This window comes from Melospiza melodia, chromosome 3, assembly GCF_035770615.1.
Source record: "Melospiza melodia melodia isolate bMelMel2 chromosome 3, bMelMel2.pri, whole genome shotgun sequence".
Classification (NCBI taxonomy): Eukaryota; Metazoa; Chordata; class Aves; order Passeriformes; family Passerellidae; genus Melospiza; species Melospiza melodia.
In genome coordinates, this window is record NC_086196.1 from 126,365,329 (window position 1) to 126,390,977 (window position 25,649).

Below are 25,649 nucleotides of genomic sequence, written 5' to 3' on the forward strand. Positions count from 1 at the left end.
AAAAGAATTTTTTTCAGCAGTGGGAACAACTGCAGGATGATTATCTTCCACCCAGTGTGGGATTCCATGAGAGATCATGGATGCTCTGGCAAGTGTTGGGGCATTACTACATGTTTGTGGAAGTCTCTCAGCTTTTATTAATTGGACTCCTGACAAAGCAGTTAAACCCTGTAACAGAAAGCCACACTGCTCATTCCTGAATCATATGAAATCATTCACCATTTTATGTACAAGTTTTGAATTACAATCTTCAACTCCTCATCAGAAAAAATAACAAACCAAAAAGCCTAAAAAAGCATTTTTGGAAGAACTGCATAGTATACAGAAGCATACTTCAATTACAAAATATCTTACAGAACACAGACTGTAACAAAAAGCAGAGCCTGTTACCTTTTCTGAGAAGGCAGTGCCCAGCCCGAACTAGATGTTTCACCTCCATTATTAGAGGAACAGCTTTAACTGAACAGAAGAGTACACGAAAAAAGTTCCTGAACAGTCCAAATAGTTTAACAGAAGAATAAAAGCACATTTGTAAACAACTTTAAAACAAGAGCCTTATGAAAACAATAAAGGTCACTGAAAGATAAGCTGTTAAAACTCTTCGTAGCCCAAGCTGCCGTGTTTTACCCTTAGAGTTTTTTTTTATGAAAAACAAATTTTTTCATATGGAAAACTTCAGTGAGAAATCTGGGCAAGTATTTTTGAAATTTTTAGTAAAATTAAGAAAAGGAGAATTTGAAGGCAAAAAGTCAAACTCCAAATTTCTTTTGAAAATTAAGTGATAAAACCAAACTATTGATTGAAGCCAACAATGCATGGTAGCACAGCACTTATTTTATAATCTGAGACCCTTTTTGATGTAAACCCTGGAAAATCATTAACAATTTGTAGAAATTACTTTTGTATTATGTACCATTAATTTTTCACTGCATTCACTTCGATTATTCAAACCTTGCCATAAAGTGACTTTTCACATACAACAGATTGACCTTAAGCATATCTCTTTTACTACACAGCAAAAATGTAAAAACTGTCCTGAGAAATGATTTTGTGTATGTAACTATCAATGCCTCTGAAGTTGAGCATCAGTATTTATTCTGCTCTACTTAATGCTTCAGCATATGTTAAGTAAGCTGCTGATCACTGAGTGTCTCCATTTTGGTAGATAGACAGATGTATGTGAACAGCAATGCTTTGGATAACTTGTGCTATTCCTAATACTAGAGTTATTTTCTCCCTCAATTACATTTTGCTATAAATATGTGTGCCCTTAAGTTGATCCCAATATCAGTTTCAGCTAACTAATCAAATTATCTGTTAAGGTTTTGGGAATGAGAACCCTTCCTTTATTTAAATAAAATGAGGGAAAGGTTTCTAACTCCCAAAGCTTTGCCAACAATAGATTTATTTTCAAGACAGGATGTCCAGTAAGTTGTTCGTCCTCTTGGCTGTTCACAGATAAGCACAACTGTAGTAATGGTTTTTATCAAGTAGGCAGGACGAGAAAGAGAAAATAGTATGAGGTTTTTTCCCTTTAAGGTTTTTCCAAGTTCTGCTCATGGGTATGAGTAACTATTCATTTGAAATAAGTGTACTTTGAATTTCAGATTACTTCTCTGTTATTTATAGGGCTCAGCAGCTAAACTTCAATTTCCTATTTTAATTTTGCAAACAAGTGTTATTAAAACCCTGCCTGTAACTGAGAACATCAAGAACTTATGTATGTATATAAGGAGTAATTTAGCATTGTATATAGAAGTGTCTCATTTTTGTACCAGTTAAAAGTTAATTCATAATCCAAACAATCAATCTTCTATGTAAACAAGTAATTATTTTCTCCTATGTAATAACGGTAAATATCAACACTGAGCATTACATATTCCACTCCACCTCATTAAATGCAACTCTTCAGTCACAAAGGCAGCAGGCATTCTGTAATGAGCTTCCTCTGAGCTATGTTCAAATGTGTGGAATAACTGAGATTCCTGATGGAGATCTAAGCTATTTCCCTCATTTTCTTAATAATTTCCACTATTCGAATACTCAACTCCATTTTATAATTTGCTATTTAAAATAAAGTAATTTCCCCACACTCTTTCCCCACTCTATCTAAAACAAACTTATTTACATTTATGGTAAATGCTTTTCATCAAATAACTTTAAGAAAAAAAACCTCTTGAAACAAAATCAATAACGGAGCAAAAACATAGAGGGAGAAAGTATTTCAAGTAGTGTATTAATTTTCTTTCTGAATTTTCTTTCAAAGATTATAGAGGGACAAAAGTTTTAAAAGTTTGAAACACACTTTTACATATTTTTGATGATATCTCTTTTACACAAGGGACCAATTCTGTCCCATGTATAAAGTGTAAAGTGTGTATTGTGTAAAGTGATCACCTTCCTAACTTTTGGCCCATATTTAAATAAAACTGCATGTCATTCACCCCAAGAAAGTAAACAAAATACAGCCTTTTACTTCAAATATTTTATGAATGCAAGATTACAAGAAATATATTAGTCAAAATGCAGGGCTATCAAGCACTGAACTGAGAATGCTGGCATCAGCTTGCCTACCATTTTGCATGTGGAAAAATACACTGTCTACAGGTAAAAGGCACCACTAATGCATCATGAATTACTCTGATCAGCCAACATCACCTCTGCAGCTTGCTGCATGTTTCAGTTTATTATGAAAATAATCATCATAATAATAGTTTGAGATGAGACACTGGAACAAAACCATTCTTAAACAGGAAAGTCTTTTCTTTTTTGCTCTTACTGAGGCAACACCAAAAACTAAAAATAAGTTCTCACAATTTAGCAGCCTCCTCAACACTTGTTAGGCTAGCCTTCACACAAGGAGCATGCAAACAGCCACTCTTCTTGCTTTAAATTGAGGGCTATTGGTTAATTCAAGTCACTGTTTTTTCACTCTATTCAATTAACCTGTTGAACTGGATTTCACCTAGGAAAAAGAAAATTAAATGATGTTATGTGTAGCAGACACGTACAGATCACACCAAGAAGCTAACACTCATGAGTTGTCATAATAAGGGATAATAATAACAATAAAAAAAAAAATCAGTCTTTTCTGTGCATATTTTTCATTCGAAAGGTCCCAGGAAATCATGATGTGCCTGGCCGCTTCTGTTGCTGATTTCTGATGACCTCTAATTGTTTTTTGCATTGCTGATAGTATGTTGAGAGACTTTTGTTTTCATCTAACAGCTTTTTATGTTCTTGTACCAGACGGGATGTATTTTGCTGGTCTTTTTCATCCTGGTCCAGTTCTGCTATTAGTTCTTGTCTGAAATGGGAAAAAAAAAGTCATTGTCATTTATGTTCTGTTTTCATTTGTGTGTAGATGACTTCATATGTTTCAAATCAGTATTTGATTATCAATCTGAACTCACAGCTGGTGACATTCTGTGCAAAAGAAGTTGACAAAAGAATGTTATTCTTTGATGTAGTCTGGGGAAAAATTCCCTTCCAAATCAAATCCACATTTAAACTTTAAAACAGCTGAGGACTGAGCCTCAGTCTCTAAACCTATCCTTCAGATAATGTCTTTCAGATGTAGTTTTACAGGTCACAGTAAAATACTTAAGGAGCCACACAAAATTTCATTAATATATTCAACTCCAATTTTAAATATCTATATGCACATTTTAAATCTCTAAAAGGTTTAAATCTATTAAAACTTCAAATACAAAATTGCAGTAATTTCTGTAACTTTTTAGTGAAGTGCTATTTTCTATCTGGACTTGAACTTATTAAAGCGGTGGAAAAGTAGAATCAAGGAAATTACTTCTGTAACTGGCATTTCCCATTATTTATGCTGTAAGTGTTCAACATGTTTTTTTAGCAAAGATTTTAGAGGCCTACACACACTGATAATCTTGTTATAATTTATTCTGCAAAACTGATGTAGCAGTTTGTTTTAATATTTTGTTATGAAGTGACAAGAAGGAAAGCTGCCAGCAATATTTTTGCAACAAAACAGCAAAGGAGAAAGTTAATTAATCGTTGCCATATGGTTTTTAATTACAGTTAAAGAAAATTTAGTAATTATATGAGGTTTGAACTAATAACTACCTTAACCAGCATTAAATTCATCCATCACAACAATTTTTTGTGTTTTAACACTTATTGACAATTACATTCTGACTAAGAAAAAACAGTTTGGAAGAAATGTGAACACAAACTTCCTAGAAAAAAAACCCAATAGGAATCTAAAAGCAGAAAATTAACAGTTTTGAAATAAATATATTTTAAATAATTTACTGACCATTGGGGACAACATAAATAGAATCAAAATTAAGATATTAACTCTAGCATCTAAATCTAAAAATCCTAGTTACATGTTAAAAAACCAAATTGTTCACAGAATACTAAGCCCAAAGTGAATATGTGACAGGAGTTCAATCTTACAGTAACATTTTCCTCCCATTCTGTATGCTATTTCTATGGTACAAAAGGTACACACATTTTTCTCATTAGCTAATCCACAAATACCAAGGCAAGATCTTTATTAACAGCTGCCAGTGGCTTGGACACTGGTGGGTCACAAGCTCATTATTTGGTCTAGTGCACGACTATGACCTCTGAACTGATCCCCAGCATCAGGAAACAGAACATAATAGAACTTGTTATGAACTCAAATTCTGAATCAGCAATAATTTTTGACCTAATACAACAATATGTGCAGCTGCTTTACTTATACATGTAAACACTGCAAGAGGAAAGACTTTATTTCCAACACACAAGGAGAAGGCACATAACAGCTTTTAAGCATCAGGTCCTGAAGCCATGGCAGAAAAATCTAAGATGAATGTTGATAATACAGTTGTAAATGCAGTGCTTGACAGAAGTCAGAGATATGATTAAAACTAACTGCAATGAGCAACACTGACATATTACCCAAAATTCTATAATCTGTTAGGCTAAACAATTCTCTATAAATTACAACTGAAAATACTTCAATGGACAGTCTAGCAAATTAAATTCCAAGGTTCTTTAACAGTTCAGGTGTTTCATTTGAGATGATAAAATCAAACATTACCAGTTTGTTACTACTTATGTAGGACTTGTCCAGAAGAAGAGTCTTGATATTGATTAGAACTTTCAATTACTTGCTCTAAATATTTCATCCGTACTGAGCAGCTCAGTATTCCTGAGTTTAAGGTTGGAAAATAATTATGCCCTACGAAATGCTACTTCATAAAGCCAGAAATAATAGTCACAGTGACTTATCATTTACTTTTTACTATGTATTTTTATTATTATACACAGACTTTGTGGATAGGAAAGACATAGAAGAACAGAAAAGGTTAAACACATTTCACTTACTTCCTCTGCAACAGCAATGCGATTTCTGTCTGAACTTTCATATATTCTTGTGCCATTTTGCAGTGCTGCTCAAACACAGCCATAGATTCTTTGGAGTTTGGGCATGGTGCTAGAGGCTGAAAATAAATCAGACATGTAAAAGACTAATGAACTGATATCTTAGTAAATAGTGTGTTAGAATGTCTCTGCAGTGTATTTATAACAGTCTTTTAAAAACCAGTAAGCATTTAAAAATAAGTGTTAAACCATCCCCTGGAAAATGTTACTGCACTGATGTCAAAGTTTACTCAAATCTGAAGTTGTTAATCTGACACTTGTCACAAAAATCAGAGCAACATTTAATCCCACACACAAAAAATAAAGTGTATACAACAATTTGATTCAGTAACACTCAAGCAAATAATGTCTTATTTTGACAGTCAAACTCAGCTTATATTTGGTTTTAGGGATCATGTTTCCCAGGGCTTGTTTTTAATAGCTTGATCAAACCTGAGTCAACCAATCTCAGATTACATAATATATTTTTTTAGCCTTGGTCAAAAATTAGACAGAACATAAACCCAGGTAAATATGTGGCACTATATTTTGCAGCCCCCAAGTCACATGTTAGAATGAAATGCAAACTTGAGAATCTAATAAACTGTATATTTATTACCTGTAATTGATGATCCAATGTGAGATATGCCATTGGGATGGAGTTATCTGACCCATTGGTCTCTGTAAAAACACCAAGAAAACTTTAATGTATTTAAAAAGAGTTAATTCTATTCTTACAGGACAAAACCAAGAAGTCTAAGTAATTACACAATACACAATCTGAATGTGGATAAGCAGATGGAAATAGCAGCGTTCCAATCCCAAGGCAGATGAATCATTTTGTTTTTCTGATAGTTAAGAACATCAAAAGTATGGTCTATCACATCAAGAAAAAAAATTATGGTTACCAACCTACACTTCTAGAAGCCATGTAACAGCACACAGATTTTAATAACACCATTTTTGTACAGTTTGCGATCATTTCTGTTTATAAAAAATTTGCCATTTCATTCTTGTTTATGAAGGATCAGCCAGCCAGCCCATGCATCTAATGATTTTAAAATTAGAAGCTGTGCAAATCAGCTCTGCCAAAATAAAATAAGCACAACCTCCTGCTCAGTTTTGAAACCTGCTCCCAGTGAGGTCTCTAAGTATCTTCCTCACAACATGCTCTAGGGCATCTTCTCTGCTCCATACAGATACTTTGTGGGTAGCAAAAAATCCAATAATCGGTCTGTCTCCTGGGCATGGCTGCTCTCTTCTTACACTGCAGTTGCTCTGGATTTCTCTAGAGCTTTCATTCCAGATTTAGTATGTTTCTGCATTCTTATCTTTCAGTAGCCCACAATCTGGGGATCACAAGGTTACTGTTAAGCTTTAAGAGACACAGGAGTAAAGACACATGGAGAAACTACTGATTTTACAGCCGCATAATTGCTACTAGAGGATTATATGGAGGAGGGTAGGTGGGAAAAAAAAGGGGCTGCTTACCCATACCCCAAAAGCACCTGCCACAGAGTAGTCGTGGTAGAGAAACTAAGGTGTTGCCCTCAAAGACTATGCTATTTCCAAGAGCAGCTTCAAAAGGAAACAGAAATAAGAGGGTGGGAATGGAGAAAAAGTGGTTAAGTGTATGCTTGTAAGGAAACTGAAAGGTGGTAAAAACAAAAAGGAAAAAGAAAAAGGAAACAACCCTAAAACCAGAGACTTAACCATGGTATCTTAAATGCAATCAACATGAGAAGTCCTTCCCTACATCAGACTATTGCCATATACGGATATTGCGACAATGAATTGCCATGCTTCAAAAATACATCACTACATGTCAATGCTACATTCCCAAGTGTTTCAGCACCACATCACAGAATTGCAAATTCTTCCTGATTGACCAGATAGGGCTGCATCCTTGTTTTATCACTTTGCATCATTAAATTAAAACATTGCATCTTTTACAGAAAACCAGTATTATTTCTCTCAGAAATTTGAACAATTCTTTGTGCATGGCCTACATAAACCTAACAAGAAAAAACTATACATATGGCACATTCTGTATTTACCTGAGTATAAGGTGACCAATTTCTGTGGGCCAGAAAACAAACTTGACTTTTAGCTCCAGTGCTGTGCTGCATTTAAGACCAAAAACTTGGCACAAACTTTTGTTGCACTGGTTTATGATTTGCAGCTTTTGGTTTCCAATGAACTCTTGACTGGGTAAGAGCTTGCTTCCAATGTGAGGCAGCAATTCCCATTAGTGCTCACTGCCTAAAGCAACTCAGGTTCCATGCTGCACAAGAGGGCCCAGGGTGGGCTGCAGCAGTGGGAAAGGGCTTGGGAAAGTTATGAGTGACAAGCCACTGACTTGTGGTCAGGCAAAGCAACAAAGGACAGAAAGAAGAAAATAAGGAAGCAAAACACAAGAGTGTGTTGTCCTCCCACTAACATGGGTAAAAAAGAAAAGTACATCTTACATAATCACCTCATATTCAGTAAAATGCAAGTGTGCAAATATACATACATATTTATGTATATATACATATGCTTGTGCAAGAGTCAGTTACCAAGAGTTTCCATTTTGCAGTTGGTTAGAGGAAAAGATTCTGATCATCAAGATGAAAAGATCACAAGAAAAAGATTACAGCATTTGAGGCACTCTGAGGTACCATCTTGAGACTTAATTTAAGATTCAACATGTACATTTTGGTATCAAAAATGTAATTTTTATTTATACTCTAAAACTGAATTTGTGGGGATCCATTTTTCCTGCATTACAGTACTGGTTCTTTTCATAACAGAATACATTATGACTTTTAAAATCAAACTGAACTATTCAATTATCTTAGTTCTTTATCCTATTTCATAACAAAAGAACAGTGATGCTACAGTAGAAGTATTTACAATGTCTCTACAGACACGTGTTAGTGCATTCAAAACCAGCAATTTTGTGTGCACATCTACATCCTGCATAAGCAAAATAACAAGAGGTGGTAAACAGGAGTAACCTACTACAGACGATACTTACCTACATAACATTTAATTCCAGATGTCAGGGCAATGAAATCTTTAAATGTGCATTGAAAATACAACTGGACAAGACTAAAATGTTCTAAGATGTCTATTCCCCTAATTCTCCAAAACCACACTAAAAAATGACGGCTAACAAGATGTTCATTAAGTATTATTATTACTGCAATTTACAGTGCCTCCTTACAAGCAAAATATTTACAAGTTTATGTAATTTACCAATTTATAAATAAGTATTCTTACAGTGTATGTGAAAAACAAGGCAGTAATGTAATGATTGGATTTAAGCAGAACTTAAAAAAATCATGATCATCATTGCTTACTTTTATTAATGTCTGAGCACACACCCCATACCACAATCAAATAAATATTTAAATTTTTTTACAGGCAAAAAATTTACAGAATAAACAAAGGATTACCTGCATCATCTGGTGTCCATGGATTACGTGTTGGCTTTTCAGAGGTTGGTCCCGAGGTAGTGATCATTCTCACACTAGGACTAGATGATCTACTGCTGTTTCTACTCTCCTGAAATGACAAAATAAAACAAAATGACAAGTTAACAGAAGATTTTTCGAGAAGTTCATTAAAAAAAAAAAGAAATTGAAGAAATATGAACTTATAATCCTCCTTAAAAACACTTTCCCCTTTCCCTCCCCAAGCTTTTACCCTGAATGCTCTCCTACTGGTTTGGTCAACTTTACATGCATTGCAGGGATAATTTCATCCCCATTTCTTCTTTACTGTGTAAAAGAAATTGATACAACTTTCCTATTCAGCATAACAAAAAGCAATGCTGAACACTGTGTTCAAGACCTTTATAGAAAATCATGACAATATGTCTAGTGATTTTTGCACCATTGTTCAGTGAAATCTAGCAGCTCTGTAACATAAAGAGGAAATAAAGTTTGTTTCCAACATTTAATTAATGAATGGAACTACATTCAATAAAAGGAATACAGCTTAGTAGCTGCACTAGACTACCATGTATTAATCTACAGTTTTCTTCTGTTTCTTTTGTTAACTCAGAGGTTATTTGATTAATCTTCAGAAAACGCGAAAAAAGAGCCTAATCAAAAAGGATCAGTCAATTGAAGCACATCAATCAGAAAATGAGTACACGCTCCCTCATGAAGCAGTTTAAGAACTAAACCAAAACTCTGAAGCTTGCTTTTTCATGTACTGTTTGACTCCTCCAATGTTTTTGTTTACCAAAGCACAAAAACATAATACAGATTTCATTATTCTCCTAAGCTGCTTTCTCAGAAATGTTATTTACAGTATATATGTTTCTATTTCACATACCCCCTCAGTGACATTAAATTAACACATGAATGGATTTAAGACTATAAGCCCCAGCAAGTTTCTCAGAAAAAAATGAAGTAAAAGGAAAGATGCTAGTAAAATACAACTATTTTCAAGATGGTGTATTTATCATGAAATGATTCATTAAATGACTCCATTATTCAAAATTAGCACTCAAATATACATTAACTAGAAACTATATTTCTTTATGACTTTATTTCCAAATATCCTATTTTAATTTAAGCTTTAAAATTCAGGATTCTGGCCCAGTAATGATCCAAAGAATAACAAGATTATACACACTGAAACATCCATTATTTCAAATGCATACTCTTTCTTCTGTGATGTTTATTAAGCATTTTGTGCTTTATGTTAATATCTAGAAACAAGACAATAAACTGTAGAAATAATTTGATGGATATTATCAAGATGATGGCATCAGACATTTTGAAAAATCTTTTGTGTTGGAGTTTTTGTTGACATTAAGTAAGATTTAAGTTGCTGAGCTTACTGTTAGCGTCCTCAAACATGAATGATAAACACACCCTGCTGATGTAAAAGATCAGAAGATAGAGAAAGCACTTGTAACAGCATAAAAGACCTTTAAGCAAAAAGAGATTTGTTGTGTATCATAGTGGATAGTGAAAGGCACCTGAGAAATACTCTAGTTACGGTAACTTCTCAGTGCTTTACCAGATTGTTTTGGTCCACCAATCAAAACCACATTTCTTTGATATCTTTATTTACATGAAATTCAGTAGATGTAGAAATGAAGGAATCACATCTGAAGCATATCTAAAAAATACTATGAAGCCGAAGGGAAGTTTCCCAAACTGAACACTGGTTAGATTACAGTGTTTTGAGAGTTTGTTGAGTGAGATGCTTTAGGCCACCTGCATGGCAGCAGCCCCTCTGACAGGTAAAGTCCATTGTCTGGACTTTGGCAATCAGTTTCTGTACCCCTTCATCCTTGCTTCCTCCAGACTTGCTAGCAGGTTACTCTCAAATCATCTTTGCCAGGTGGTCAAACTCTCATGGCATTCTTAACTGCCATTTCTCAAAGACTTACAGTCTTGAAAAGCAGGCATATTCTGAATAATAATCTTCCCTGAAGCTTAATTTAAACAGGCAACATGATTTAAAGAAATCATCATTACTAGTCCTGTTTCTTCATCTCAGCTGTGAATTTTATCTTGCTGTGAAAGGGGAGAAAAAAACCCAAATGTGCATCTGTGACAAATTTCACAATCTCATGGACAGAATGATTCATCTGTGCAATATCAGATCCCCAAATTATCCCACTTAGTTTGCATGCATGTGGGCATGTACATTATGACCTTGCTTCTTAACTCCCCACATCAGCACATGGCTTTCTTTAATATAGTAATTTTTTTCACTTCAAAGTATACTGTAAAAGTTATGGAGGCTCTGCAACAGTTACAACACCCCCTCTCCCCCAAAAACAACAATCCCAAAACAAAACAAAACAGTGTTTAAAAGAGGAAGCAGGTAGTTTTGGGGTTTATGGTAGTACTGTGAAAGATGAGTACAAAACATCCAAAACAATAAAAGACACACAGGCAAGGAGATGGATACCACACTGAGCATCAGATCACAACCTGCAGATCTTGGGTCACTATGCCAGATATATTTCTCAGTATCCATATAAAACATGACATTTTGTAAACACTGCATGCAGTATTAATGGCAATTTGCTGTGTTACTTGAAATCCCCAAAAATATTAGTCGTTGCAGTTAAGAGACTGCACATGTTTCTATGTTGGAAAGGTGTTTAGGCAAGAGCAATAGCACCAGATAGAGGACACACTAAAATGTTTTAAAGTGCATGTACAGAGAAATAGGCAGAAAAAACAATTCCGTTCCAAAAAAAAGAAATTGACAGAGAATCACAGTATATAGACAGAAACAAATGAAAATGTAGCATTTGATTTTAGAAGGGACAGCTGCATCAGTGATGCTTATGTCACTTGCAGTAAGGACCAGTCTAAGGTCACCAAGTGCTAAAATCTGTGAAAATTCAGACCTGAACATGTGTTCTCAACACCAAATCACTCTAACAGCTGATCCAAAGATGGAAAACCCTTGACCTACCAAATTTCCTATCTAAACTGTTGATGCTGAGCAGCAAAACCCTCTGCAAAGCACTATTATTGTCTGCTGTTGAGAACACCAGTAAGAGCAATGCTGTTAAGCACCTTAAGTGTCTCAACAACATAAACATAGTAATTGTCAGCCATACAAGCCACACAAAGAGCACACAGACATAAAACAGACATAAAATCATAAAACATACAAGGTGGTCAAATGAAAACAGACAAACAGGTAACAGGACCAAGAGTCTTGGACTACTCCTTTCAGGTAAGCACCCATATATAAAAATATATAATTAATAATAGATACATATATTTATTTATATACAAGCCTGGTGTTTTCCTTCACCTTAACAAAAATTCCATTCTGAATTGGAAAAACCTTTCTAATTAAAAACCTGTAGTAGCAACAGAAACCATTTTCTATAGATACAGCAGCAATTTGCAGGAAAAATACATTCAGTAAAAATATTTCTGATCAGTTTTACTGTGTCAAATAGTTAAAAGCCAGAGAAGAGGCACCGTGGCAATCCTTCCATTTTGAGTGGGATAGGGCCTTTCATGGCCTGGGTGAGGGAGCAGAGGGGCCATGGCTGCTTGGTGAAGAAGGCTGTGCCTCAGAGTGGGTGTAAGGGAGAATGGAATGCGGGGAAGAAGATGTTTGCAATGAAGGGAGGGAGGGGAAGGGGATTTTCACATTAGAAAGGATACCCTAGATATGGTACAGTGCATATGGGGAGATTGGATAAACTCACCCGAGCTATATCACTCAGATGTTTTTTCTGCTTTGTCTCATAGATTGCTTATATGGATAGTAGCTCAAAATTTTAAATAAAAAATCAAGGCACTGAGGTCCAGATGTATAGAAACCCATAAAGATTAATCTTAAGTCTTTAGCCATAATTACATTGTGCTCTGTTTCTTCATTGTTTTCCAATTTTTTTTAATATACAAGCATGTGTACATCAAAAGTTAGCATTAGTTTCAGCAGACTCCTCTATCTCTCTTCCCATCAAAAAGGGGATAAATATTCATTATTTGTTTATATGGTCAGTGCAAAAATATCTTTGAAACTGCCTTTTTCATGCGCGTTAAAATATTATGTTTTCCAGATTTTACCATGTTTCCAAAGAAACTGCAGGATAGCAACAGTCAATTGTAATTCTTCCACTTACATTTCCAATATGTACACTATTAAAAGTATGAAAGTAAAATATCACTCTGGTACTTCTATAGACCCACAGGAGATATTGGTGAGGTAAACATAAAACAAAATTTCTATATCATTCTGTTCACAATGACAATTTAGCTAGAACACCCATACAGGCAGTAGAACAGCTTTCAAATAAAGATTATAATAATAGTTATTAAGATATGAAGGAAACGATGAAAATTTGAAATATCAACCATTCATTAAAATGAACAGAATGAAAACTTTTAAATAAAAAAGCTCTAATTAAATATATTCATACATCAATCAGCACAATTTGGTATAACTGATGTATTGTCACTTAATTTTTTCCCTCAAGTCTTGCATAATTATAATTCTACAATTAAATGAATAGGCTAAATTAGTTCCTAAATTTTGCAGATTAATTTTTTTCTAACAAACCTGTTTTCTCTGAAGATATTAAAATATATTGTGTAGACTTGTTATCTTCTGATAAATGTACACAGTAAATTTACTAATACCTACAGGCTTGATGAGGTTTCTGTGGCTTTCATACTCCATGGAATTAAAGAAAAATCAAAGGCTATTTTCCTGACAATTACACCCCCCAAGAATTACCACCCATTTTATATTATTGTAGTAGGCTGCTTAATAAGGAAACCTGATTAACCTGATCAATATGCTAAGCACCAGTATCCCACACTCAAATAATAGTAGGAATCTCAAAATTGAGAATTCACACTAAGGACCAAATAGCCTCTGTGAATTGTTGAAGCAATTAAAAACACAAAATAACCACATCTGAAAAAAACACATTAGCTATACTTTTCTCATTTAAAACTGAAATGAAACTAGGAGCATGTTATGTAGCATACCACTGTCTCTGTTTCCATGGCATTTACAATACCAGTCAAATAGCGATGTTATTATAAAATATCTTTTTGAAATAGTATTCTTTTAAAACAAAACTTTTTGACAACACCCTGCTGTAAATACTTCACACGAAATAGAGAGATATCTCTGTAATTTACTATTCAGAATTCAGAAATTGATAATAAGTAACATTTATTATACTGATGCACATGCTTTTTATTTTTGTGCAGAAAGTGAGTCTATATATAACTGTTTTACACAATAAGTAGTAATTACAATTATTTCCTACATACGGAAAGATGAAAAGGCTTTCCTGTGTAACATGTGCCCTCAGTCAAATTAAACAGTACACAAAAAAACATGTGTACATAAAAGTGGTAAATACTGCATAAGCTGTACAGAAAATGCTTCTCATCTAGAGCTCATTCACAGCTACTCTCATGGAATCTCATTTCAGTGCAATACAAACAACACTACAGTCTGCCAAGCTTCCACATCATTTCTATGAAAGCATCAAAGGTGAAGATTTCCAGATCAGTTCCCCAGTACAGATTTGGTGCTGACTTTACTGAAAGGCAAAGAAGAGATGAGAAGGACATTACCTGACTGGACTCTGTTCCAGCAACACTAAGATCTTGAATGGATCTGCGCCTCTGCTGTCCGTTTCCTGCTGGGAAAAAAACAAAACAAAAACAAACCAGTGAAATATATTCAGAACAAAATAAGAAGGGTGCGACTGTTGCAGAGGAGCTTGGAATTTGTACAAATCCACAGAGACAAAGTGAGAGAGGGGGAGAGACAGCTGCAGAATTTTAACTCAAAACATGCTGGCCTGTCAACAAAAAGTATACCCTAATACAATAACCACTCCTACCACATGAATAGCTGCTGCACTCTACTCCACCATCTTCTGTCACATGTATTTGGTCAGGCTTAGTACTTGGGGCAGGAGCTGATGACGACATCTATTTCAAGTGCGTTACGTTATGGGGATTTCTAAAAGCTAAACCACAAAGATAACAGGCTGCCAGCTTTAACCTGTTGCTCTTTGGCTTGCTCAAGGAACACAGCAAGGACTCCTGCCTGCGTGACGCTCCCCTCAAGAAAAGTAAGAAGTGAAAGCGCTTCCTTCTGCTCTCCTGTCTCCTTCAGGGGAACGAAACTATGTCCTGTTCTCATGCTCTGAGAAGTGTGAAAAGGGGACCGTTCAACTAAATCACATCTCACCATCAACCTACGAAGCACAATGCTGTAATCTTTTCCTCTTCTTCCACCTGTTCGCAATTATCCACCAGTGACAGCTACATAAAACAGTTTAAATTTTAGCACTGACAAGCAATCAAAGGCATTTTCAGGAAACAAAATCTCCTTAAAAATAAAAGGAGATTATGCAACAGAATCTCCCTGACTACTTTGATTTTTATTACAGTGATTGTTTATATTATCTCATGAGAGCAAGTCAGCTGTCCAAAAGGAAACACCAAAATGTCCCCAGTAACAGCTGACAATGCTCAAAATTCTTGCTCTTAGCTCTGCATTACGTAACTCTGCTGCTGGAGGGGAGCATCTGAAACATGTACTGCAGCCATGGCAGCCCCTCGCCCAGCAGCCCCACACTCAGCCACCAACACAGCTCACTCAAAGCCCTGCAAAAGGCATCACACTGCTGACCTTTTAGATACTTCTCATTCAGCATAATTCCCACGACTCCAAGCCTATCCTGACACATGTTTTGAATTGCAACAGTTACTACAAAAATGTAAGACTATTTAATATTAACTGATATATTTGATAAGCCTTTAAGTTTTTAAATATATGTATTATTACACATAGGAGCACACTACCACAAAACAGCAGTACAAAATGCTTAGTGTCACTATCAATTTTTCATGATGTTTTAAAATTTATAGAAGGTACTTTAAGAAACAACCATATAAGAAAGTCAAGCAGGATTCTAAAACAGGAATATACTTTTTGGTCTGACTACAAACGGATTTGAATTGCAACTGTTCTGTGGTCTTAGTATTTTGCTTCCGAAATTCAGGGAAAGTATATACTTACCTAAGCAACAACAGCTAAGTTTGTTTAATGCTTTCATATGGGGATCTTGTGAATTACAAATCTATGTCAAAATGTCTGAACTTGTTCATTTGCAGTGAACTTTTTCTCTACGCAATAGTTTAACAAACAAGATTATATACATTTAATAGAATTCTGTGCTGTGGATACTTCATCTGGCTGCCACAGCTTATCTCAATATGCAACATATGTGCAATCCACCCACAACTGATACAAATTTATGTGCACATTTCATTCAACAACATTGTTATAAAATTAGCTCAGCTGAAATAGGCTTGCAAAAATATCTGAAATTCTCATTTCAGATTAGCAACATTTGTGAATTTAAAGAACCCAGTGCATGTGTTGCTGAAATATTAGAACATGGCTGCCAAAATGTTAAAATAATCAGGGTGGGGTGCAAGAAAGAAAAGAAAATGCCTTGCGGGAAGTGAAGGGGTGGGGGGGAAAGAGGGGCCAAAACTACTGTTGTAAAAAATGAACACCTTTAAATGAAATATCTTCAAGTTAGTAGCATGAGGGAAGAGCAAGCTCAACTAGGCAATGCCATTTTAATTAGTATAATACTGCAGACATCTGGCAAATAGCTTCAACAAGGCAGAAACAGACTACGAATCAACAAATACTTATTGCTCCAGATTCAATACAAATTTCAATTGAAAAATACGCTGTACAACACAACAAAAAATATTTATTTGAAAAGCTCATGGGTACTTCTATATGCTTTCCTCTCCCAGTTTTGATCTTGTTCTTACCTCTATGTCTATTTAAAAATATTTTTTCCTCATTATAAAACTAAGAGATTTGTACATGGACAGAAGTTAATCCACAGTAACTTGATGCACAGTGTCAGGCTTTTGGTGGTTTACAGGATTTTAAGATTAAAAAGCAAAAGACACAAATATACTTCATGGCCTCAGAACAACCCATTTCACACAGTGTTGTTTATTTTCTAAAATTAAATTCTAAAGGAACAGGAAACTTCCATCACGTCCTGCCCCACATACTCTAGGCAAAAATAAATTGTACAACTTACTAAGCTTTTGATCACCACCCCCACCCAGCCGCCAAATATCCAGACCAGCTATGACCTCTTCTCCCTGCCCTTTAGCAGATACTTGCATCTCCTTTTACACTTTCTTATTTACTCACAGTCCTCTCTCTTCCTTACACACCTACAGGGCTCAAGCCTCTCTCACAGTGCAGGATGATTAAGTGACTGCAACACTGCTATAAGACGAAGAAGTTAAAACATTGATCTGAATTCCAGATGAATTAAGTGATCTGGGAAGACAAGAGTGGGATTTCTGGCATACATTGATTTTAAAAGTAGATAGAAAAACTACAGACCTACAGCATCCATAATTCCTATCTACCTTCTAAAGACCCTCTACAAAATGTGTCTATCTCGAGTAATCATTTATGCAGCGTCAATGCTATAAAAATTGTAACGCTGTGGCACAGTTTCAGATGACAAAATTACAAAGCCAAATGCACACATGCCAAATGCACGAGATGTCTAACATTGCCAGTGAAGAGAAGGCTGTACTTGTAGGTATATTTGCTAGATGCTGCTTGAATGGTTTCTACCAAAAAAGTACACAAACTAGAATTCAGATTTTTTTTTTTGTTTCTTTAAACGTAAGGATACTTAAACTTTTTGGACTTATTAGGGTTTTTTATATATAAATATGCATATAAAAATAAAGTTGGTGCTTATAACCTGTACTATAAATACTATAAATGAAAAAAAAAAGAACTGATACAGCACTAGGCTGGTTACACAATACCACCACTGCAAACTCATTTGCTAAGCTGTTACACAAAGGAGGAATTTTTTGACCCATCTTTCAGTTTTTAAGTTTTGTAAGCTAGTAACACAAAATACCATCTTAAATGAACAAATAGCTCTCTTCACTCTTACAGTACTTACTTAGAAAGAAGAGCAAATATATTCTAAAAACTTTCCCTTCTGACAATATTTTACCTTTAATTGATAAAGTTTGTATTTTACGACCTTGGAAGCATAATCAGTTCATGGACGAAATGCAGTTGAGGCAACGCATTACGAAAACCCCCAATGATAGCAGATGTAGCACTCATACTTCCAAAATAGCCCTGCCCAAAGCAGCTGACTCACGGTAACATGCCTGCCTGGTGCTTCCCCTCTCTGGGCAGCAGCTGCTGTGCCATGTGCTCAGCACAACTCCAGGCAGCAGCACAGACCGGCGCTTGTGCGGCTCCAAGGACAGGGACGAGCTGCTCGCCCCACCGAGGGACGCGCCCGGGGAAAGCTGCAGGAGCTGGGTCTGTGGCAGAAGCAGCATGGAACGTAACTGGGTGGGATTGAGATGGCGGTAACAGTTTGGGGGGCTTGGAAGCTTAGGGGGCTAGAAAGTGAAAAGTGTTTAGAGGCCAGAACTGAGAGCTTTGTGCTGAAAGAGTAAAGAAAGGAAAGAAGTGAGAAATATACAGATGAATGTAATTAGTTTACTGGGCAGATGATCATGTTCTGTCATGTAATGATTAATCTCATTTTTTTCTGGCTTTGGGATTATTACTGGAAAGCTGTTCTGACAACCGGAAAATTTTCAATATAAAGCCCAGATTTATTTGCAGACAATTTACATATTTTTTCTGTAGTGCCAATACTGTCTTTTAGCTTAAGTAGTCATCTCTTCCTAGTTTTTAGCAGCAGATTCATCTACAGAAAATAATTATTCATTCTCAGCTTTCACTTTGTGAGCTAAAAAAAGTCATGCTTTCAGATTTGTTTTTATACTCTCTATATCCCTCTTATCCTAGTAACTCTTCTTCATATTATCTGAGTGCATGTATGTTTCTTTTATATGGCTGACCAGAAGAGTATGTTCAACTCCTGATTCACACTCAACAAGGGCCAGTAATAGTGTCAGTGCTTCTTTATTTTTCCTAGAAATGCACCTTAAGATTTCACAGTTTTTCACAACTACATTAAATTCACGGCTCACACTACCTAGAATTAATCTGCATGCATGTGCTATGATCTCATGTCATCTTATAAACAGAAATTGTTGTTAGTGCATGACCCTGGATTTTACCCTATTTCTATTCAGTCACAGCAAAATTCTTCCTATGTGATATTCTAATCCTCCTCTTAATGAATAGTTGCTTCTGATAAAGCATTAACTTAAACTCATTTCACTTAAATACTTTAGGAATAAATTTTGAGAAAACTCCTTAATATGCTTGCTCCAACCCTATACCTTTTTTTTATTTTGACAGGTTTCTATTTCTTTCACATGCATTCCAAATTCTTGAAATTCTCATCCTGTCAAGTTCAATTAAAATAGACCAGGTGAAGAATTTTTAATGACTGCCTCTGCCTAAGAAACCAATAGACTGGTACAATACAATCTGTTTTGTGAAAACAACATTGTATTTTATTTCACTGACTTCTTCATTATTGCTTAAAAGTTTCAAAGCTTCTTGGAAGCCTCATGTTTTTATGGACAGACAGTGAGTGTATGGAGACAAGAGGCACTTATCAGCTTCTAGAGTTTAGTTACCAGGTTCTCGTCATGAGTTAACACTGAAACTGGACAGATGTCTTTACTTTTGCTTTCCTTCTTTCTCAGGATTTCGTTTATGTCAGTGCAGGCCAGGACTGCTTGAGAGTTACAGTGGAAAGCTACTCTAGTAAACTTTCTTGCCAATTTGTTAGCCTCAGTGCCAAAGAGGTTTGCTTTTTCATGGGTGTTATTGCTCTTTGGAATCTACTTTCTCATATTCTGTATTTTTACTATAATCTTCAATAAAGTTATTTGAAAGAAACCTTTGTACAAAATTATCTTTTGCATTCAACTTTTTAATACCTAACAATATCAAGATATACAAGGAAACTTCCTCAGATGACAGAAATTTAGAAGAGGAGGGCCATGGTTTTAAGTGGATTCCTAGATACTTTTACTCACATTTCCTCATTTTCTGCTCCTGACATATCACTCTGAAGTGACTTGCATACTGTTAATGGTATGCCTATCACAGTTTGGGATTGATTATACTTATTTTTAGGCTTTGAGAAGTATGAAATGAAAGAAAGAAAAATGTCATTCTACTAACTAAAAAAAGACTTGGAATACATGAGAATTATTCATTAAATTCCCAAATGATGTTCCCATCCATGGTGCCTGATTATATTAATTTTTTTCCTATCAAAAGCCTCTCCTAGTAATTTTAGTTGGCATTAACTTAAACACAACAGTGAAACCTCATGCACACACATTTTAGCCCTAGAAAAGTGTACTCAAATATAAGAATTACACAGACTAAGTGTTAATGTTTTAATCACAAATATCACATGGATTTAAAGTTCTGTACATCATTTATCTTAGGTTTTCTTTCCACTATGATCTGATTAAAAATGGGAGCCTAAACACAACAAAGATCAGGGCAAAACAATTACCTAGACAGGAATTTTTCAACTTAGTTCCATTTTCACCAAATGAGGTACTGTAATACAAGACTGCATATATAGTTTTCCTCTATAAGAAGACTCTGAACACCAAGATCTTAAGGGAAAACGTCCTTTATCAGTAGAAGTAAATTTGAATTAGAAGACTGAGCAATTTACTGATAAAAGTAAGTTTGTAATAAAATATCATACTCCTCTTTACTGAAGCATTATGAAAAATTTAGTGGGATAATTTCTGGGCCTGCCCTAAAGCAACTGGAGCAAGAAGTATTTCAGCAGTCTGATCATTATTCCGGCATCTTTACCAACTGACCCGTTCACCTGGTCTGCGATACCTGGTATGATGATCTCAGGGACATCCAGAATGTTGCCAAATGAAGCAGTTTTACGATGGCCTCGTTTAGGCTTGGAATAGGCTGAAAAAATACACATATACAATACACATGCAAAACACTAAAACGGCAAGAGCAAAATTATTAAATTCCTAATACTGCATTTTTCATATATTTGGTTAAACTAGAGTTCATGCAAAAATGTGTCATGCAGAATAAACTGCATTGCCTTCCACTCATGCTTACACATAGTAAAGCAACTGTTAAAAAGCAAAAAATGCAGAACTAGCCATCATTACAACACAGTGTAATTAGTTATAGTTAGCAACACAAAAGTCAAACACAGAAAGCAGCATGGCAACACAGAAGGGAAAACCAAATGTAATTATCCAAACAGAAAACAAATTAAATAATTTCAATTCACCTATACATTCAGAAAAAAAAACAAAACAACTTGACTGCCTGAACATAACTAACATTTTCTCTTTAGTGTTAGGCACAAACTATTTTATTAAAAAGTCTAATAGCTAGGTATTTCTGCTTCTTTAAATCACCCCCTTTCAAAGGAAATCTTATCTATCTCTGAAAAAATATTTACTTTTACTACATTTGATAATCATTCCTGCCAGTTACTCTTTTGTCCTTCCAGTGAAGATTTTTTGTTTTGAAAACTGGATATAACTACCAGCTTTTAAATTTTTGAATAATGTTCAAGAAACATTATACACCTTGAAATAAAATCTAATTGTATTTTTTTTTATTTCACCACTTCTGTAGTTTAAGATAAATAGTTCCTATTTAGAGAAAAATCTGAATGCATCTCCAGAGGGTAGAACACTGTAGCATACCTGTCTCAGTAAGTGATGGTGATGTGCATTACATGATTTACTCTTACAATTAATCCAGAGGACGATGGAACAAGATTAAATAATTTTCAACTTGATTTAACAACAGCCCAATCCTCACCCAGCCATGCAATTTTTTTCAGGTTCACAGCATATTATTTCTGTCACATGGTTAACAAGATTAAAAAAAGAAACCAATACAGTGCTGTTTCACCTCTTTTTGAAAAAGTTATGGTCAGATGTGCTTGACTTAATTTCTCATAGTCCAGTACTGCATGAAGTGATTTCCCAAAAATTATCCAAAGAACCCCAAACCAAAAATTGTATGTTCAATATGTACTTTTATTTCAAGAAAAAGAAACCCTTCAGTCATAACAAAAACCACCAAAAAGCCCTTAGATTATTCTGAATAGTAATTATTATTTCAGAGCAATGTACTTAAAGAAGACAAACTAGGAAAATTAAAAACTCTTACAAAGGAGGGCCAGGCTATCTCTGATAATGTCAATCATTAAGAATGTCAGTGACCAAAGTGAGTCCTGACATGTTTTAAAATAAAACCAGCACAGTGTTATTACCAGATAAGTACACAGCTGCCTTCTGTGTTAAGAAACCTTTATAGATATTCAGGGTGAGATGTGCTACACAGTCATCCAGTCAAAGACTGACAATACAATAGACAGATTTTGGAATAAGGCTTTAAAATAAAAACATTAAAGTAAAAAAAAAATAGGGCAAGATAAATATTATTTCAGTACCTCAGTATTTAATACAACAAGATCCTGGAGTAACCATAACACAATGAAGAACAAAAATGAAATAGCCATGGTGCACAAGAAAGCCAGAATTTGGATGTGTAATTTCTTACTAATTGCAGCTACTCAACTACCCTAATTTTAATACTGGTATAAAAGTACTCAAACAGCTAAATAACCCTGAACTAACCAAAGTAATTTTGTTTAATTATTTAAATCTGTGCTTGTATATCATAACACAAAAAACTTTCACATATGGAACTTAAAACCTGAAGTTTACATATATTAACAAACAGTATCTTTGATGAAGAAAAGAGACAAGAAAGTGTTTGCCAAGTGTACACATTTTTATTAATTCACTCTTCTGGGATGAATCAAGATTGCTTTCACCATAAAATTATGTATTTATACGTACAGATAAATTCTAATTCTCTCAATGATTTAAGGTTTAGAGATGACAGTTTATATCTGAAGGAAACCTGGCAAAACACCTGTAGCTTGTTTTTAACAAAAGACAACAATGCTTTCTTAACCGGGTGAATAAAATCTAATTATGTTTCTCATTTTGAAGTCTGTCACAGTGGATTTTTACACTTATTTGGGAACATGAACTTTAAACCTGCCTTTTAATTTCAGAAGTATTATAGAGCCAACCCTGAAGAATATGTTATTATATAAATAATTATGCTAACAGAGATGAAATAACTATTTCAGATAAAAAGGAGAAAGTTGTGCATTTGGAATAGGACTGATATTTAGAATTCTCATAACGCTTTTTTAAAAAAGGTAAAAATCTAATTCAACAAAATCTCTAAAACTTTTTAAATACTCAATTAAAATACTCAGTCTTGCTGAGTGTATAACCATAAATAAAGGCATTTTCCCCCCACAATTAATAAAGGACAATCAAGACTACAGGAAAACTTTAAGTATTTTCATATAGCTACTGTTGTCAATTTTGTGTAAGACTATGCATGTTTTACATTTTTCTTCCTCCTTTATTTCTTTCCAGTTCTTTAGTCTACTCCCCAAACATCATTAAATTTTACCTGTGATGGAAGCTATTCTTGCTTCTATTTCAGACATGTCAGCGCTCATCCTTTTGGCTTCTCCGGAAACAAGGGCGGACGGTGGTCGTGCGCGAACATCTGACAAGCTCTCAACGCTGCTCCCACGGGATGGGGGCAAGCTCAAACGGCCAGGGTCACCCTGTATAACAGTCACACCTTGTGAAAAGAAAATTCTGCACAAGCCCCTCCATAGTATGCACCAGTATGTTTCTACAGTATGCATTTTCAAAGGGACAAGATTTAAAATTCATAACACAATAAATGGCAATAATTGGTATAAACAAATGAAATATCTGCAGCTTTGAAAACAATCTAACTTCACACAGATAAAAAAATCAGCAGAATTAGGCCAATATTGTCATAAGAGAATCTTTGTATTTTAAAATTCTGCTTGAATTCTACTTGAAAATTCACCTAAAATGTTTAATCCCTTCATGTCATACCAGTATTTTGATTATAAATCAAGGCAACAATTTTCAAACATACTTTTTAAATCTAACAAATCCCTTTAAATACATTGGAGATGTATTTAAAGGGATTTATTAGATTAAAATTAGAGCCTTCCAGCTTACCTTTTTGGCACCGTACAACATTTTTCTGTCCCTTTTCCTCTATATTCTTCTCCTATAACTAACTGGATTCAATTTTGCACTATTTTGAATGAGGACACATGTTTCAAAACAGACACAACACTTAGGTCTACCCATGTCCATTTTTTTACTACGGCTCAAAATTGCACCCGTTGGCTTACCGGCTGCTTGGCTGTAGTTTTGATTTGCTGTGCCAATTTTGATTCTAAACGTTTAATAGTGTCATTGGTAGAAGCTCCTTGGAAGTCACTTGGCTCCATGTTAGCATCGCTCTTGTTACTTGTGTTTGTAGAAGTGATGTCCATGAATGAACCTAGAAAGCAGTAACAAGGAAAAGCATTTGAGAATGTCTACTAAAAATACTGAAGTGCATCTCTTCACAGCAAAGCTCTCAGATGTCTAACTTGCCTTTAAAGCAACACTTTAAAAAACTTTTAATGAAAGACAAGTAGCAAGACTGCTACAGATCAATTAGTATAAGAAGCAAGAGGAGTGAAAAAAGGATATGTATCTAAATAGTATGATAACATTCTGAAGTCAATCTTTACCTTTCTTTGAAATTTTTAGGGTAGCTGTTATATTAACAACATAACAGCAACCTCATTCACAATTAATGACAAAGACCATCATTAACTACAGAGCAGTCCAAACACCTGAAAAATATCAGCCAATATCTATTCATGGTTTGATGTGATAAATTGACTTAAAATCATGTGCTGAGAGGTGAAGAAAAACTACTAAAGTTAGTGAAATGCTAAAGCTGCAAATATATTTTTAATATAAAGATCACTAAGCTGCAAAGTAGTCAGTAAAGTCAGTAAAGTCAGTAGTCAGCTGCAAAGTAGTCAGTTTATCCAAAATAGCTGCAATTTCTTTGGTGATAGAAAATAATTTAACCAAGCAGAGGAAGCTGGAGACATCTAAAATAAAAAACTACCTAAGTGGAAAAAAATGTACTCTAAACAATGAGAAAACTAAATGATTTTTTACTATTATTAAAAAAAGGATTTCTTTGAGGGCAAAACTACGTGAAAATCTAGCCCCCATTTTGTTCCATCCAATGAAATTTCTAGTGATTTTTCTTGCACTTATTTTAAATTACTGTATTTACATGCAACTTATCATAAAACAAATGCAAGTTTGAATCGTGGAGATTGCAACTTAAATCAGATGCAGCTTTCAAGAATGGTGAAACATTTTAAATTGACAACTCCTAAACATTACATATGAGTAAAAGAGTGTCAATTGCTAGCAAAATACATGGGGAAAAAATGGAGACATTAAACCTGGCATTTGGAGAGAGCTTTTATTATAAGCTTTTTCTTCATTACAAGTACACTTCAGCAAAACCATTTGACTGAGAACACTAAGTATGAGGTATTAACAAAATAAATGGAGTCTGCTGATGTTTAAGATTTTGGAAGTATTTTCCATTTTGAGTTCAAAATCAATGTAAGAACATGCTTTACAATCTATCTGCATCATTTCATGTTGCTGTTCTTTTTCTCTAACTTATACAAATGTACCTGTGCTAGTGGCAGAGTTGCTTTGGCCTTCATCTGAATACTGGCAAGGATATTGCAGAGGTTCATCAGCTCCTGGAAAGTACTGCGAAAAACCAGTAATTATTTAATTAAAAAGTAATTACAATTGTTTTAA

General features: G+C 34.7%; 1 protein-coding gene and 1 long non-coding RNA gene across 8 annotated transcripts in view; one reads left to right on the forward strand and one right to left on the reverse strand.

The window, feature by feature from the left end:
* Positions 1–201: 201 nt before the first annotated feature.
* MAP3K7 (mitogen-activated protein kinase kinase kinase 7) overlaps positions 202–25,649 on the reverse strand; it is a 47,927-nt gene continuing 22,479 nt past the window's right edge. Inside the window, exons 9-18 of one of the 7 annotated variants that reach the window (XM_063153020.1) lie at positions 25,517–25,598; positions 24,152–24,303; positions 23,380–23,539; positions 20,977–21,015; positions 20,734–20,814; positions 14,469–14,533; positions 8,826–8,934; positions 6,005–6,066; positions 5,350–5,465; positions 202–3,307 (exon numbers count right to left, since the gene is read on the reverse strand). In XM_063153020.1, coding sequence (XP_063009090.1) covers positions 3,127–3,307; positions 5,350–5,465; positions 6,005–6,066; positions 8,826–8,934; positions 14,469–14,533; positions 20,734–20,814; positions 20,977–21,015; positions 23,380–23,539; positions 24,152–24,303; positions 25,517–25,598 — 1,047 coding nt within the window. In that variant the 3' untranslated portion in view covers positions 202–3,126. Of the gene's footprint in view, positions 3,308–5,349; positions 5,466–6,004; positions 6,067–6,876; positions 6,964–8,825; positions 8,935–14,468; positions 14,537–20,733; positions 20,815–20,976; positions 21,016–23,379; positions 23,540–24,151; positions 24,304–25,516; positions 25,599–25,649 lie in introns of all 7 variants that reach the window. The other 6 variants (XM_063153019.1, XM_063153025.1, XM_063153022.1 and 3 more) reach the window with 6 other exon arrangements.
* On the forward strand, positions 18,132–19,758 carry LOC134416401 (uncharacterized). The gene is made up of 2 exons (XR_010027259.1): positions 18,132–18,252; positions 19,210–19,758. It is a non-coding gene; the product is annotated as an uncharacterized LOC134416401 (long non-coding RNA).